Source organism: Mizuhopecten yessoensis, unplaced genomic scaffold (assembly GCF_002113885.1).
Source record: "Mizuhopecten yessoensis strain PY_sf001 unplaced genomic scaffold, ASM211388v2 scaffold8713, whole genome shotgun sequence".
NCBI lineage: Eukaryota > Metazoa > Mollusca > Bivalvia > Pectinida > Pectinidae > Mizuhopecten > Mizuhopecten yessoensis.
Window position 1 is genome coordinate 236,185 of NW_018407684.1, and position 16,340 is coordinate 252,524.

The 16,340-nt window shown below is 35.9% G+C and overlaps 1 protein-coding gene across 1 annotated transcript in view; it reads right to left on the minus strand.

Annotated features, from left to right (window-relative positions):
* Positions 1-16,340, minus strand: part of LOC110456366 (putative amine oxidase [copper-containing]) — a 34,450-nt gene that overhangs the window by 13,105 nt on the left and 5,005 nt on the right. The window contains exon 2 of the mRNA XM_021507055.1: positions 1-1,888. Coding sequence (XP_021362730.1) covers positions 1-1,888 — 1,888 coding nt within the window. The remainder of the gene's footprint in view (positions 1,889-16,340) is intronic.

Consider the following 16,340-nt stretch of genomic DNA (forward strand, 5'->3'; position numbering starts at 1 on the left):
TTCACGATACGATAGGCTTTCGGATTTCCGTAAGCGTTCTTTTCTTGCTCGTTGTAAAAGAGGAGATATTTTGGCGTCTCGAAGTTGAATTTATATGCGCCCGCCAGCTCTGTATCTTTCACATTACGTGAGTAATTGGTCATGTGATATTTAGCGTTTGGGGTCGCGGAGTAGTCGTTTGGCCTTGATGTGGGAGCGATGTCCCATGTTGCGAATCGGTTTGTTTTCCCTTTGATATCAATATCTACTTTGAAGTTAAAAAGATGGGTATGCAAGTTTCCGTTAATGTGATCATGTACCTGTGCTCCGTAAGGCGCCTCCTGGTCTGTATGGAAAGTAGCTAGTATATAGCCCGTTGAAATAGCACGCACCTGTACAACTCCATTCTGGAAGAATATGAAATCAAATATATAATCATAATTCACCACAGTAAACACTGATCTCAAAGTTAGAACCACGTTTGACATTCCTTCATAATAGCTTCCGTATCCCATAGCATAGGAGTGGTGTCGTCTTAATGGGTATCCGGTGTTATGCTCGAAAATACAGAATGTATTCTTAAATGTCAACGGTTCTTTGGAGGATTCTAGGACAAATGATGTATCCATGAATGTGGCGTGTGCTGGACAGTCTATACCCGGTACCAGTCCCTTATCCTGAGGTCCTATTAGGGTGCAACTGTCGTAATAGTCTGGGAACATCTGGCCCGGCTTAAAACCGGAGTAAAGGACAACTATTTCCTGCAAGCTGATCTCGTAGGCAATCCTCTCGTTCCTGAAGCGGATGTCATATAGTTGTGGACCGGCTACGGTCGACATTCTGTAGTAGAACTTCCAGCCCATATATTCCACGTGGTTGTGATGTATTGAGTACCTCTTACCATCAGGTTCCACTTCTATTGGGTCTCTCTTAAACTCATTTTGAAACGCCTGGCCACGTCTTGTCATTTTTGAGAACGTGTTGTCATTTTCCGGTGAATATGGTACTTTCATTTTCGTCACAGATCCGTCAGAATATCCGGTTGCTAATTCCTCCAGGCTACTAAATGATTGTCCATGATACCAAACAGCATCTATCGCTATATTTTGAGTTTCATAATTAAAATCAACAAGAACAGCAAAATCAAGCGGATGCAGAATAAAAAAGTCTATTGTTCGTAACATTGTGTACCAGATCTTCCGACCGTGAGGCACACCGGATACTGCAGGCGAGAATGGGGCAGGGGACTGCATTGTTAAACATTTATCACCACAGTCTCTAAATTTCCCTCCGAAACTTTCTAGAACTAGATCATATAAAGTGGAATGAATGGCGTCCTCAAGTAGAAAAATCTCTGAATCAAGTTCTGGTGATGTCAATGGCCGAAGATTGAAAGGGATTTTCTGTCGACGAAAAGGAACTTCTTTCCAATGATTAGGGTTCGGAAGGGGTCCAACTAGATACTCCTCTACGACAGGGGGTCGCTTATCTCCCCTGAAAATTGTGACAATCGCCTCCCTTTCTGGCTTAACCCCGTTGTGATCAAGATAGTCTAGAACTTTCATCTTGGCTGGTACGTAAATCTCTGCTAGATACAGATAGCTGTTGTTTGTCCGTTTCTCTGCAGGCTGGACTAAATTTAGACTTTTCTGAGAATGTAAATACTTCATAAGCCCCCTGACCTCGACTGCCGTGAGATCGTGAAACACAGACGGATCATCTGGCTGCGCTAGATTGATTTCCTCCTTTCCAGAACATTCTGGCACCACCTGTTCTTCCAACTGTCTGTTCTTCACAAAGGATATGATGATGATTCCAACTAACAGGGCAAGCATACACAATAAGAGGACGAATGCTACCATTCGCCAGCGTCCTATCGATCGCCGATACTTCTCCATCTCAGATTTTGCTGTAAGATATAACAGAAGAAAGCACGTACTACAATATGAACACAGACTGTAAGAAAAGACAACGGTGAAAATAAAGAAAATACCAAAACAGAAAGAAATGCAGTATGGATTGCAATGCCAACGTCAGGTACTCGAGACTGTTCCACAGTTTCCTGTCAGGCAGAGTTCTTTCCTGACGATGCATTATGTAATATACATCAGATCCGTCTGGTTGTTGGCTTGTGGCAACCCCTTCAAGAATGACTTAAGGAGGCTCCACCCTTTCGCAATTAGCCAGCAGAATTCAATGAAAGTTTCACATAATGGTTATGTCACTATGTACAGATGATTTTATGAAAATCTAAGCATTCCGATAAACTGGGGAGTTTTTGTAAAATAAATACCGAAAAAATGAATTTTTTACAAATTGAACACTTTAACATTTTTTGGAGCATGTGGCATTATTCGAAATTATTACAAGAATAAAATAATGAAAAGAAACATTGCTAATCAACCCTACAAATATTTTATTTATAATAAAATATCTACAAAATGTACAAAAAGCGTTTTTTATTGAAATTGTATGGATAAAAGTTACTAAATACAATCTAAGTGCAAACCGGACACATAGTTTCATACAAAAAGTGTGAAAAATTGAACCAAATACACACAAAGTCTTTATAATTCATTTATTTTACATTTTACAATAATTTTGATCATGATGAGAGTTGTCTACCTTGAAAAAAATCGGAACTTTTTGCAGAGGGATAGAATTTATACAATGACACTTATTTTGTTTACTATACCAAAAACAACCGAAATAAATTAAATTACTATATTTAATTGTCAATTTATTGTTCTTTTATGGAACAAAATTACTCTCAATCATGTTACACTTTGGACATCATTCCATAGCCCGCTTACGCATGGTGCATTAACATGTCAGGTACATATGTAACCGTAGGCAATCGCATGGTATGCCGTTATTACGTGCACGCACATATAGGGATCCTGATATTTTACAAACCACTATTTTCACAGAGTATTGTAATTGCATTTGTGAACCGATTTATCTGACAGAGCATAACTCGCTGCTCGACAACAAAAGTCGTAGCGACCAAGAGCTTGTGAACTACTGTTAGCACGTGATACGTACAAGGTGAGGTCGGTAAACAAAACACATCAGTCTGTATTCCATGCGCCTCATATATATACGACCTTCTGATCGTATGTCAGTGTTTTCCTGTGAGTTAATTAATATCTTTGTATCATAAGCTTTATTTCTGAAGTACGTGTAATTGCACATGATTTCCAAGTTATTAGTAAGTCTCGATATCGGGTGTTGACATACCATCGTCACGCACGTGTACTTTTGTTTACCCGGTATTACTATAATTTACACTTCGGTAATGGAATACCCGATACGCAATACGGAAATGACGACACGAAAATACGACATGAGTATTACGAAGGATGGAAAGTCCTTAACAATACAATTTAAAGTGTAAATGTATTTGTAGACAATCAAAATTCAAGTGAGGAGTAATACCATACAAAAGTACACTTTCCACAGCAGCCCGATAGATGACTTGTACCAGTGTCTATACCATGTATGTGGAGATGAGTTGTCTCCCTTTGACTAATTGACATTGATTTTATAAATAATAAGCAGGCTGTCAAATATTTATTTGTATCTCTTTTAAACATGTTTTTGAAAAGTAGCTGCCTATTTTGTTCGTTAAAGATTCATGATAAACTATGTAGTGGCTCCTAGTATATTTGCTCCTATTAGATTCCTAGTATATTCCCCCTAACTACTCCTAGCACATTTGCTATCTAGTAGACTCCTTTTCGGTTCTGGTACATTTCTCCTAATACCTCCTAGCACATTTCTAAGCTCATAATAACTCCTTCTACTTTCTGGTTCTTCTCCAGCTCCACATCTGCTACAATTAATCTAACGTCTACTGCTTTCTCTGCTAATCGTTGTTCAACCTCCTGCTCTGCATGATTTCAAAATCCTTTTCACTGCCTCTTCGTATCTCCTGGCTCTCACGTTATAGAAAGTGCTAGCCAACCATATCGCTTAAATCTACCAACACGTGAGATCTCTGGCGTTTACTATTATAAGTGTATAAAGTCCAAGGGACTCGAGTAAAAACTATGTTTCCGAAAAGATATACAAATATGGCTGCCATAGAAGACGTAACGTTCTCTTTAAGATAAACATTCGTCTCTACTGGACTATAAATTGACAGATATATCAAATAAAACAGATATCATGTTATCTCAACTCGAGGACAATTGTTATAAGTACATGTACAAATGTTTGTTTCTCGTAAAAAATACATGACACATGTTACACCTGGCGGTGGACGTGTCGTCTTCATTGGTTCAATATACACAGTCATCACCTTGTATTTTAACAATTATATCATTAACATAATCCTACGATTTTATTAGGATGGAATACTTGAACCATATACAATTTGATGAAGTACAGCAATATTGGATCATTTACAGACGGATTTCATGTAACAATAAGAACACATCTGTATTCCATATCGGACTATGTAAGCTTTCAGTATTCGATTCTTGGTAACTAAAGACCTGCAATAACAGTTCACTTTGCAATTTAAAATGACATACGTATGGGTTGATACAATCTCATGAAATACAAAACGTAATTGTACAATAATTACAATAGTGGAAAATAATACTGTCACTTTCGAACTCTTTCTATAAGACATGATCATACAAAGGTGGGGTCAACATTCGGCCCCCACTTTGATTTCCTTTATTCTTTTGCCATAGATAGATGCATCAAAATGATCAATAACTGCACAAATGAGTATTCATAATTACAACTGATAACCGTAGTGGACCACCTTGCAGCACAGCAGGTTGAGTGACGGGGTTATCCTAACAAAATGACCGATAACTGTCACAGGCGAAAGCTAATTTGAAAATGAATTGTGATAGTGTATAGTGTATACAATTACTGTTATTTTGATATTAAATATGTCATATTGGTATTCATGAAGTAATTGTAGTGATACTTTTAATTAGAAAAACATGCAAAATTTTCACAAAATTTAATATATATCCAACATTATCTTTTTATGCAATATCAAAACCGTTAAAGTACTTTTCTAGCATGCCAAACATGATTAATGCCCAGTTTCACATAACCATGGAAATTTGATTATCAATGATTATTATGGTAAATACTGATACATTTTGTGATTTAGTATCATACCAAAACACTTCATTATACAGAAATATATTACGAATGTTTTAGTTATACAATAACTCATGAACATGTATTCTGCCAAAGTCATCTTTCCTCTGCAGAACTACTCAAGGTTGAGATTGTGTTGTAGACAAAGATATGCAACTATATAAAACAATAAATCTTAATAGTAACCATTATACGCTGAACACTTTATTACCGCCCCCATCCCTTTCAACGAAAGGGGATATACTGGAATCAGGTTGTCTGTCCGTCGAAAAGGTTTGTCCGGACAACTCCTTGAAAGTAATGAACCAATTTCAACGAAAGTTTCAAGATGTGATAACTACCACATGAAGTTGTGCATCCAGGTTATATAATTTTTTCATTCTAACCCCATGTTTTACTCAATTATGGCCCTTTGTTGAACATTCCTTGCCTTGACATGTCCTCAAAAACGAAGGGGTCAATTTCAACGAAAGTTTTCAGATATGATAACTACCACCTGGCATTGATCATCCATTGAGTATGCATTCATTCCGACTCTTTAAAAAGGGAGTTATGTCCCTCTGTTGAAAAGAAATTGTCTGCCACATAAACTGCTTGGCCGATTTCAATGAAAGTGTACAGATATCGTAATTACCCCCTGATGTCGTGCATCAGGGTAGTATTTTTTCATTTCGACCTTTTTAAGGAGTTATGGACCTTTGTTAAAAATCTATGTCTTGACAACTCTTCCCTAACTATTAGGACGGTTTCAGCAAAAATGGTTCATTTGGGCTAGCAAGATTTGGTAGTTTATGAGGCAGACAGAGGTTTTTTTCAACAAAGGGTCATAACTACTCTTAAAGGGTCGGAATGAAAAGTACTACTTGGATGCACAATGTCAGGGAGCAGTTACTATATCTATAAACTTCCGCTGAAATTGGCGCCATAGAATTGAAGGAGTTTTCTGGACAAGTATTTTTCAACAAAGGGTCATTTCTCCGTAAAAAAGGGGTCAGATTGAAAATCAATACCTGTATGTACAACACCAGGTAGTAGTTATCATATCTGAAAACTTTCGTTGAAATTGACCCATTGGTTATGGAGGGCATGTCCGGACAAGGATTTTTCAATAAAGCGCCATAACGTTGTAAAACAAGGGTCAGAATGAAAAAAGTAATACCTGCATGCAAAACTTCAGGTGGTAGTTATCATATCTGGGAACTTTTGTTGAAATTGGTCCGTTACTTTAGAAGGAGTTGTCCGAACAAACTTTTTCTACGGACAGACGGACGGACGGACAAGCTGATTCCAGTATACCACCCTAACTTCGTTGCAGGGGTTATAATAAAGTGTGTAATAGTTTTACTTTTAATATTATGTTATTATTTCTATATTATTGCATATTGTTGTCTATAACACAATTCCAACCTTAAGATGTTCTCCAGAGGAACGATTACTTTGGCAGAATACATATTCATGAGTTATTACTGTTGCACATAACTTTCAAATAAACGTTATATAATAAAGTGTTTTGGTATAATACAAAAACAGAAAATGTATTGGTATTTACTATAAAAAAAAATTGATAATCAAATCTCCATGATTATGTGAAATTGGCCTTTGATCATGTTTGGCATGCTAAAAAAGTACTTTACAGGTTTTGATATTTCATAAAAATGATTCTGTAGACAGAATATATATATGGAAAGTTTTTAAAGAAGTTTAAAATATAGACTACTATTGTAACTATATGTAGGCAAGTTGACAATGTTGGCTATATTTTAAATTATGTGAAAATTTTGCATGTTTTTCTAATTAAATGAATTACTTCATGTATACCAATATGGCATATTTAGTATCGAAATAACAGTAATTTTATGCACTGTACACTATCACAATTCATTTTCAAAATAACACTCGCCTGTGACATTTATCTGTCATTTTGTTAGGATAATCCCATCACTCAACCTGATGTTATGCAATGAGGTCCACTACGGTTATCAGTTGTAATTATGAATCAATAAAAGAAATCAAAGAGGGGGCCAAATGTTGACCCCACCAAATTTACCGGTTGTCATTTTTTTGGGGAAATTCCTGATGTTTAAAGATATTATTGGTCGCTAACTTTTAAGCAAGTATGAAAAATAGACTCGTTTTAGAACTATGTCAATTAACGTGTCAAAAATGGATTTTTTCTCTCATCAATACTGACATTTCACATACCTTTCTGCTTAAATCTTCAATAAAAAGAGCAATTATTTCTTGAAATAGTGTAATATTCGGTATCAAAATAATAGTTTGAATATGTTGCACACGATGATGTAATAATTTCATAGTGTCATTTAAATACTCTAGGAACATTTGTTTACCGCATCTTTAACACTCACACAGGTGTAAGTCAATGAGGTCCCATTTATCATCAAATGAATTCTGAAAATAACTGTTCCTGATTTAAGCTTCCTTTACTCCCACCTTTATGGATTTATCTTGTTTTGAAATTCCAAGCGGGGCCGACGCTAACGTTAAATCTTAGATAGAAGGCCAACCGGCATAACAGAATTCACCCCCTTCAACCACGGAGAGCTCAAAAAGGACAATCGTCATATACAACGCAATTGTTCGATAGGATAATGCAAGCGTTATATGATTTCAACTGTTTTATACCCAACTTAGCGACACATAGACCAATTATAACAATAATAAAAAGACAGAGATAAATGAGACTTGATTTAGGACAACTTTCAATCTAAACATACCATGTGTACGGATGATTATTTATCTCTGAAAAGTGTCCTTAACTACAGGTGAATTTTCCACACATTTATCAATTTTCTTTTCTTTCTTTTAAGGTCAGAGTTTGTATAACATAGCTAGGTTTGTTACAGTTTGATTTCAGCATCTACAACATACTGTACCTTTAAAAACGAATACTGTGTATTCCCTTTGCCACCTATATAGTGTCACATACACGGCCTATTCACCACTGTGGTACACAGAGGTACACCAGATCGCGATGTGGCCTGATGTGACTGGTATGGCCTATAAACCGTTCGAATAATTGGCTCAATTTGAATGTGTCTACATAACTACATAAACTGGGACATTATAAGGTGACAAAGTATATTAAATTGGTAAAACAATTACTACTTTGATAAATGACTTTAACTCATGAGAACCCAAGGAAAAATTTCAGCGGAGCTACAAATGCATAGGAGAAGTACCTAAGGTCGTAAGCTTTATGTTTAAAAAATAAGACTGTGAAAGGGTAAGAAAATTACATTTTTCAAAGATAAGTTACTCTAACAAACTAATTAACCTGATGGCTACTACATCAGACGATATGATGTACGCACAATAAAGCCCATTCAATTATCTAGCTGCTTATGCAGTACATACTTTTCCATTCCAACGTAGAGTGATCACTATTTTCCCGATCTGAAACACATTTACATGTTTATACTGTTTCTGTATTATATGGCATATATAACTCTGACACACACACGTGTTATACACTCAGCCAAATATACGTGTTATACACTCAGCCAAATATACGTGTTACACACTCAGTCACACACACGTGTTGTACACTCAGTCACACACACGTGTTGTACACTCAGACACACACACGTGTTGTACACTCAGCCAAATATACGTGTTGTACATTCAGTTACATACACATGTTGTACACTAAGTAACAGTGTGTGTAAACTGAGTGTATAAAATGTGTGTGCGACTGAGTGTACAACACGTGTGTGTGTTTGAGTGAATAACACGTGTGTTTGGATGAGTGTATAACACAAGTGTGTGTTTGAGTGAATAACACGTGTGTTTGACTGAGTGTATAACACGTGTGTGTATACTGAGTGTACAACACGTGTGTGTGGTTGAGTGAATAACACGTGTGTTTGGATGAGTGTATAACACAAGTGTGTGTTTGAGTGAATAACACGTGTGTTTGACTGAGTGTATAACACGTGTGTGTATACTGAGTGTACAACACGTGTGTGTGGTTGAGTGAATAACACGTGTGTTTGGATGAGTGTATAACACAAGTGTGTGTTTGAGTGAATAACACGTGTGTTTGACTGAGTGTATAACACGTGTGTGTATACTGAGTGTACAACACGTGTGTGTGGCTGAGTGTACAACACGTGAGTGTGACTGAGTGTACAACACGTGTGTGTGGCTGAGTGTACAACACGTGAGTGTGACTGAGTGTACAACAAGTGAGTATGACTGAGTGTACAAACCATGTGTTGTATACTCAGTCACACATACGTGTCTCTCTCTCTCTCTCTCTCTCTCTCTCTCTCTCTCTCTCTGTTGAATAATATAGATCATTTAGGTACAAAACAGCGTTAGTATAAAATTTGTTTGACGGCCTCAGTCGGTCATCGTAACAAAGCACCTTTTACGTTTGGCAATGCCACTGATTATTCGCACTGGCTTATGATATCAGTGAGTGTGTGTACGTGTGTATGAATGTTGTCCCTGTGATACAACAGAATGTGTACAGACAGGTATACATGCTATCGGCTGGATATCTATGGGCTTCTTCGATCAGCTTACAGATAGCACACAAGGACTTAATATGTTGATACGGGTCTCAAGTAAGCAGCTTTTACACTATGATAAGATGCTTCATTGTTCTCTAAAACATGTTGCCGTTTTATCACATGTCAAGGACAAATAAAGTTCGTTCGTCCAGCATGTGTCAATTACCCGTGGACGATGTCATTCCTATTGTGAAGTAGAAATTACAGCCTCGTGTGATTGATAATGAGTTAATACGTGCTCGTCTATTGTCTAATATTAAACAATGTTTATTGTCTAATATTTAACAATGTTTATTGTCTAATATTAAACAATGTTTATTGTCTAATATTAAACAGTATTTATTGTCTAATATTAAACAGTATTTATTGTCTAATATTAAACAATGTTTATTAAATTAACTCTCACGCAGCTCTATGTACTGTTCTGTTTACCTGGGTCAGTCTAACAAATATTAAAACACAGTACACCAACAATTACCAAATGACACACCACGCCAACAAATATCTAGATAAACATACTTCGCAAACACATATCTAGTAAAGACACACTACACCAACAAATATCTAGTTAAGACTTATTGCACCAACAAATATCTAAATAAGACTTATTGCACCAACACGTATCTAGATAAGACATTACGCAAAGAAAGTCTAGTCAAAACGTACTACACCAACAAATATCTAGTTAAGACTTATTGCACCAACAAATATCTAGTTAAGACTCAATGCACCAACACGTATCTAGATAAGACATTACGCCAAGAAAGTCTAGTCAAAACGTACTACACCAACAAATATCTAATTAAGACTTAATGCACCAACACGTATCTAGATAAGACATTATGCCAAGAAAGTCTAGTTAAAACGTTCTACACCAACAAATATCTAATTAAGACTTATTGCACCAACACGTATCTAGATAAGACATTACGCCAAGAAAGTCTAGTCAAAACAAACTACACTAACAAATATCTAGTTAAGACTTATTGCACCAACAAATATCTAGATAAGACATTACGCCAAGAATGTCTTATCTAATTAAGACTTATTGCACCAACACGTATCTAGATAAGACATTACGCCAAGAAAGTCTAGTCAAAACGTACTACACCAACAAACAACTTATTCTTATGACTTATTGCACCAACAAATATCTAGTTTATACTACTCTATATACAGTATTTATAATGCTCATTACAAAATCATGGTATGAGGTGATGCATGTTCAATATAATTTACATCGTTTGTAATCCATCCCATATTCGTTCTGGCATTTTTTCTATTGTCTCAATACATCATTAACACACACATAGTAGAGAAAGACCTCTGTATTCACATATATGGGTGTACATTTTCGGTGATTTTGAGGTTATATTAGCTTACGGCACATTTCATACATATGCTCAAACCATATGTTTTAGTCAAATATGTTTTAATGCACACATGCAGATGTATTTTCTGTTCTAACTTTTGTGAGCCTCCTTGGCACAACGTTGTCTTTTCTTGTTATTTTAATAATGTCCTAAGCTTAACTAATGGAAAAGGACATTACAAAATATAATACGATGACTTCAGATTACCTATTATGCCAATTATATGGTTTATGCATCACGAGAATTAAAATATGAATACAGGTTTCTGCATGCAAACGAGAAACATCGGAAACATTCAACATTGACCGATTAAAGTATTGGTACAGTGCTTTATCAAGGAGACAATGCTTCTGATAATATTCATTATTGATACTTTTAGCAAATCTGACAACTAACCATCGATTTAAATACCTATAAGTCATGCGCACATCATATACAAGTACAAGAACCACGGTACTGTCAACTCATGGATCCAGCACACTTTGTGGTCTGATAAATATATCAAATTTGTCGATTTACGTCATGACATTATGTAACTTCTAAAGCGAAATATGAGATGTGGGTTATAGACCATAACATCATACCCTGTGGTGCGGCGAGCTCCCGTCAGGTCCGTCGAGATTTCGGGTTAACGATATATAAATGGGACAGGGGTAGACCTTAACACACATTTAGAGATACCAGTATGAGGCTATACCTTAAGTAAATAGAACACACACACAGATAAGGTGTGTGATCGTGTACTGAAATATTGCTAACACATGCATATAAACACCGATGGGGAACTTTATTATATTATAAGTAAATTGTATTTTAAGTTAACAGAAAGCATTATTTGCATGTGTGATGATCAAAATCACGTTGCCTTGTAAGAAACGCAATTATATGTAACTGTTGCTTTCATATAAGCATCACTTGTTTCTTTATTACAAATTTGTACATGTAAATAGATGCATATTTTGAAATATCTGCACTTATTTGAAAATTACTCGTTCCGATGAGACCTTTGTTATTTTTCATTTCAACAAATTTTATTGACAAAGTTGATACAAGTCAATTGGATGGAATAACAGGCAAAGCCTATATAAATTCTCCCCAGCGGTGGCTAAATTAACGGTTCTGTTATTTTTATTTGATTTAATTAATACATCAATTTTGAAATGAAAATTATAAACAAAAAAGTTAAAGGGATGTAACTCCTTCTTAATTAACATAACTGAAATACAAATACATTCACACTTCTCATATCACACACAAAACACTTCCACAGGTATTGTTTATTTTTATAACATTTTACAATGTATATAAGCTAAATAGCTATCAAATCACACAGATTTTGGCAGACATTGACCAAAAGTCCATGCGCAAATATATGCACAGGTCACAGTCGCCAAAACTGTTAAGTTTTTATAATTTTATATGGAAACAGATAGCTAGTCTATGTGTAACTCAATGTTTAAGCTTTGTTATTTACAGTTTTCCACACTCACTCGTCCTTGTTATTTATCCCTCCACAATGCATAACTTGATGTTGACGCAGTGACGGCATTGGTCAATCTCGGAACCTTTGAGAGTCACCGCTATAGAGCAATGTATTTCCTTTGACTGAAATCTACGTTTTGTAACCCGCTGTTACTTAGCTTCAGGATTGAGGGACAACGAACTTGTAAATTCACCACATCAGAGGAATCCAAAGAATGTATAGTAACGTTAACGCAAGCTGCCTTCATTATTTGACAGGGGTGAATATCTGTGAATGGAACTTAAATGTAACCGGATATCTAGGTTGACATATTTTGCCAGCATCTGTCTTAATCCCATTCGTCATCATCATCATCTGGAGTCGCATTAAGCGGTTATATCGTACTCCCATGGCAAAATCTGTTGATTTGTAATCGAGATATACCCTGGTTCACGTAAGCGTATGCAGTATTTTTTTCCTGTACGGAAACCAGATCAGGTGACTTTCGAACGACCTTTACGTCTGGGTACATTGACTTTGGTAGCAGCTACGCGCCGGGCTATACCTATCTTATCATCCTTTGCCAGTGGTTTGTCGGTTGGTCAGGGCGCACTAAACCAGGGAGCTTTTCACCGTATCCCACGGTCGACGAGGCATAAGGATATTTCTGCTGCGTTTGATAACGTTATATTAAGGAACATTGTGACTAAAAATATGTCAAAAAATGCATATACTCTCTACATACAGCATTCAAATGCATATACTCTCTACATACAGCATTCAAATGCATATAATCATGAAGCTCTTCACAGTGCCACACTAGATAATGATGACAGATATTGACGGGTGTGCTGTAGAACTCCCCGTCATAGGAGACTCGTCCACTTTCATGATAAAAAAGCTGCCACAGATTGAATTGGTCCATATAATCATTGACCTTTGAATCACGTTTTACAAGTTATCATTCACATTTAACCTAAATAGTTCAAATGCCGAAACTGTAAAGTTATGACTTTTTAAAGAAACGTTTATGTTAATAATTGAAAATGTATTTTCCAAATAAAATATAAACGAAATAAATTACATTTGTAAGTTAAATTTATAAAATTAAGAAACAATTTATTCAGGAACTTCCTCCCTTATCATTCTATGCTGCGATCAACGAAGATAATATCTTCCTTCTCACTACGACCTATAGGCTTCCGGTTTTATAAACCGTCTCTCTTTGATATTGCTATTTTTTTTTTTTAAATTGTGTTATTGGGCAATAAGGGTTATAGTGGCAACAAAAGAACATATTGCCTAAAAGCAAAAATATTGAGTTATTGAGGTCAGAAAGAGCCTATCGCTAGTTAGCAAAAGAAAATGGGAGTTAGAAAGTTTCAAAAAAGGCATATTTGAGGTGTTTAACATACAAAAAAGGGTAGGTTATAGAGGACATATAACACACCAAACATGGGTAGGTTATAGAGGACATATAACACAAAACATGGGTAGGTTATAGAGGATATATAGCACAAAACATGGGTAGGTTATAGAGGACATATAACACAAAACATGGGTAGGTTATAGAGGACATATAACACAAAACATGGGTAGGTTATAGAGGACATATAACACAAAACATGGGTAGGTTATAGAGGACATATAACACAAAACATGGGTAGGTTATAGAGGACATATAACACACAAAATATGGGTAGGTTATAGAGGATATATAACACACAAAACATGGGTAGGTTAGAGAGGAAATATAACACAATACATGGGTAGGTTATAGAGGACATATAACACAAAACATGGGTAGGCTATAGAGGACATATAACACAAAACATAACACACAAAACATGGGTAGGTTAGAGAGGAAATATAACACAATACATGGGTAGGTTATAGAGGACATATAACACAAAATATGTGTAGGTTATAGAGGACATATAACACGCAAAACATGGGTAGGTTATAGAGGAAATATTACACACAAAACATGGGTAGGTTATAAAGGATATATAACACAAAACATGGGGAGGTTATAGAGGACATATAACACAAAACATAACACACAAAACATGGGTAGGTTATAAAGGATATATAACACAAAAGATGGGTAGGTTATAGAGGACATATACCACAAAATATGGGTAGGTTATAGAGGACATATAACGCAAAGCACCTGTAGGTTATAGAGGACATATAACACACAAACTATGGGTAGGTTATAGAGGACATATAACGCAAAACACGTGAAGGTTATAGAGGACATATAACACACACAACATGGGTAGGTTATAGAGGACATATAATACAAAACATGGGTAGGTTATAGAGGATATATACCACACAAAACATGGGTAGGTTAGAGAGGAAATATAACACAATACATGGGTAGGTTATAGAGGACATATTACACACAAAACATGGGTAGGTTATAGAGGACATATAACACACAAAACATGGGTAGGTTATTGTATCTTTAACACGAACAGCATGATACCTTATTGACTTTAACTCTCAAAGCGCAGATGGTCTTTAAGATAAATAATAAACACAAAACATAGTGAAATGATTAGCTTGTAATACATCTAATGGCAGTACATTTGTAACATGAATACTTAACACACTATATGTGGAAAGCTATAGAAAACATGTAACACAAAAACAAAGAAGTATATAGACGTCATGTAATGGGATTTTTTTGGGACAAACAAGAGTCAAATAACAGATATGGTTCAATGAAATGATTTATTCGAAATGGTAACCTTGATGTTTACATTATATTTCTAACTTCGGCATCTCAGATCTCCCAGAGTGTGACTCTGCAGGAGTAGCGCCCTCACCAGAACGTCTGAAGTCTTCTATTTACCCCACTTCAATTTAACATGCCGAGTGTTGTTTTTATATTTAGTTATTAAAACTGCACCCTTCATTACATCTCTAAACGTCCCATGTGTATGTGGCATTGGTGCTTATCTGATAACAGGGTTAGGTTACAAAAACACCGATACATGCACCTTCGTCTCTCCGTTAAAGTGTACAAAAGTGAATAAAATAGACTTTTAACACATATATGCCGTATATGTAACATTTACCCATAAATTATATAACACAAAAGTAGGAAAGTTTTGCTTATAATACAGCAAACGTACTATTTGTCGGCAAAACACATGGCCGTGAGGACGTCAGAATAGGTTTTATAAGGCGTCAATACAAATAAATACTCAAATATTTGCTCTTTGGGGCCATGATAAGGTAATCCCCTTCATTCCATCATCCAGCCATCATCTTTACTAGTAGATAATCCAGCCACCCTTTCCCAGGTAGATAATCTAGCTACCTTTTCCCTGGTAGATAATCTAGCTACCTTCATTCCCATCTATGTAGATATTCCATTCATCTTTATTCCCATCTATGTAGATATGTAGATATTCCATCCACCTTCATTCCCATCTATGTAGATAATCCAGTCACCTTCATTCTCAATTGATGATAATCCAGAGACGTTCATTATCATGTAGATAATCCAGTTACTCCCATTTCCCAGGTAGATAATCCAGTTACTCCCATTTCCCAGGTAGATAATCCAGTCACTCCCATTTCCCCGGTAGATAATCCAGTCNGCACCTGTAGGTTATAGAGGACATATAACACACAAAACATGGGTAGGTTATAGAGGACATATAACACAAAACATGAGAAGGTTATAGAGGATATATAACACAAAACATGGGTAGGTTATATAGGACATATAACACACAAAACGTGAGTATGTTATAGTGGACATATAACACACAAACCATGGGTAGGTTATAGAGGACATATAACACACAAAACATGTGTAGGTTATAGAGGACATATAACACA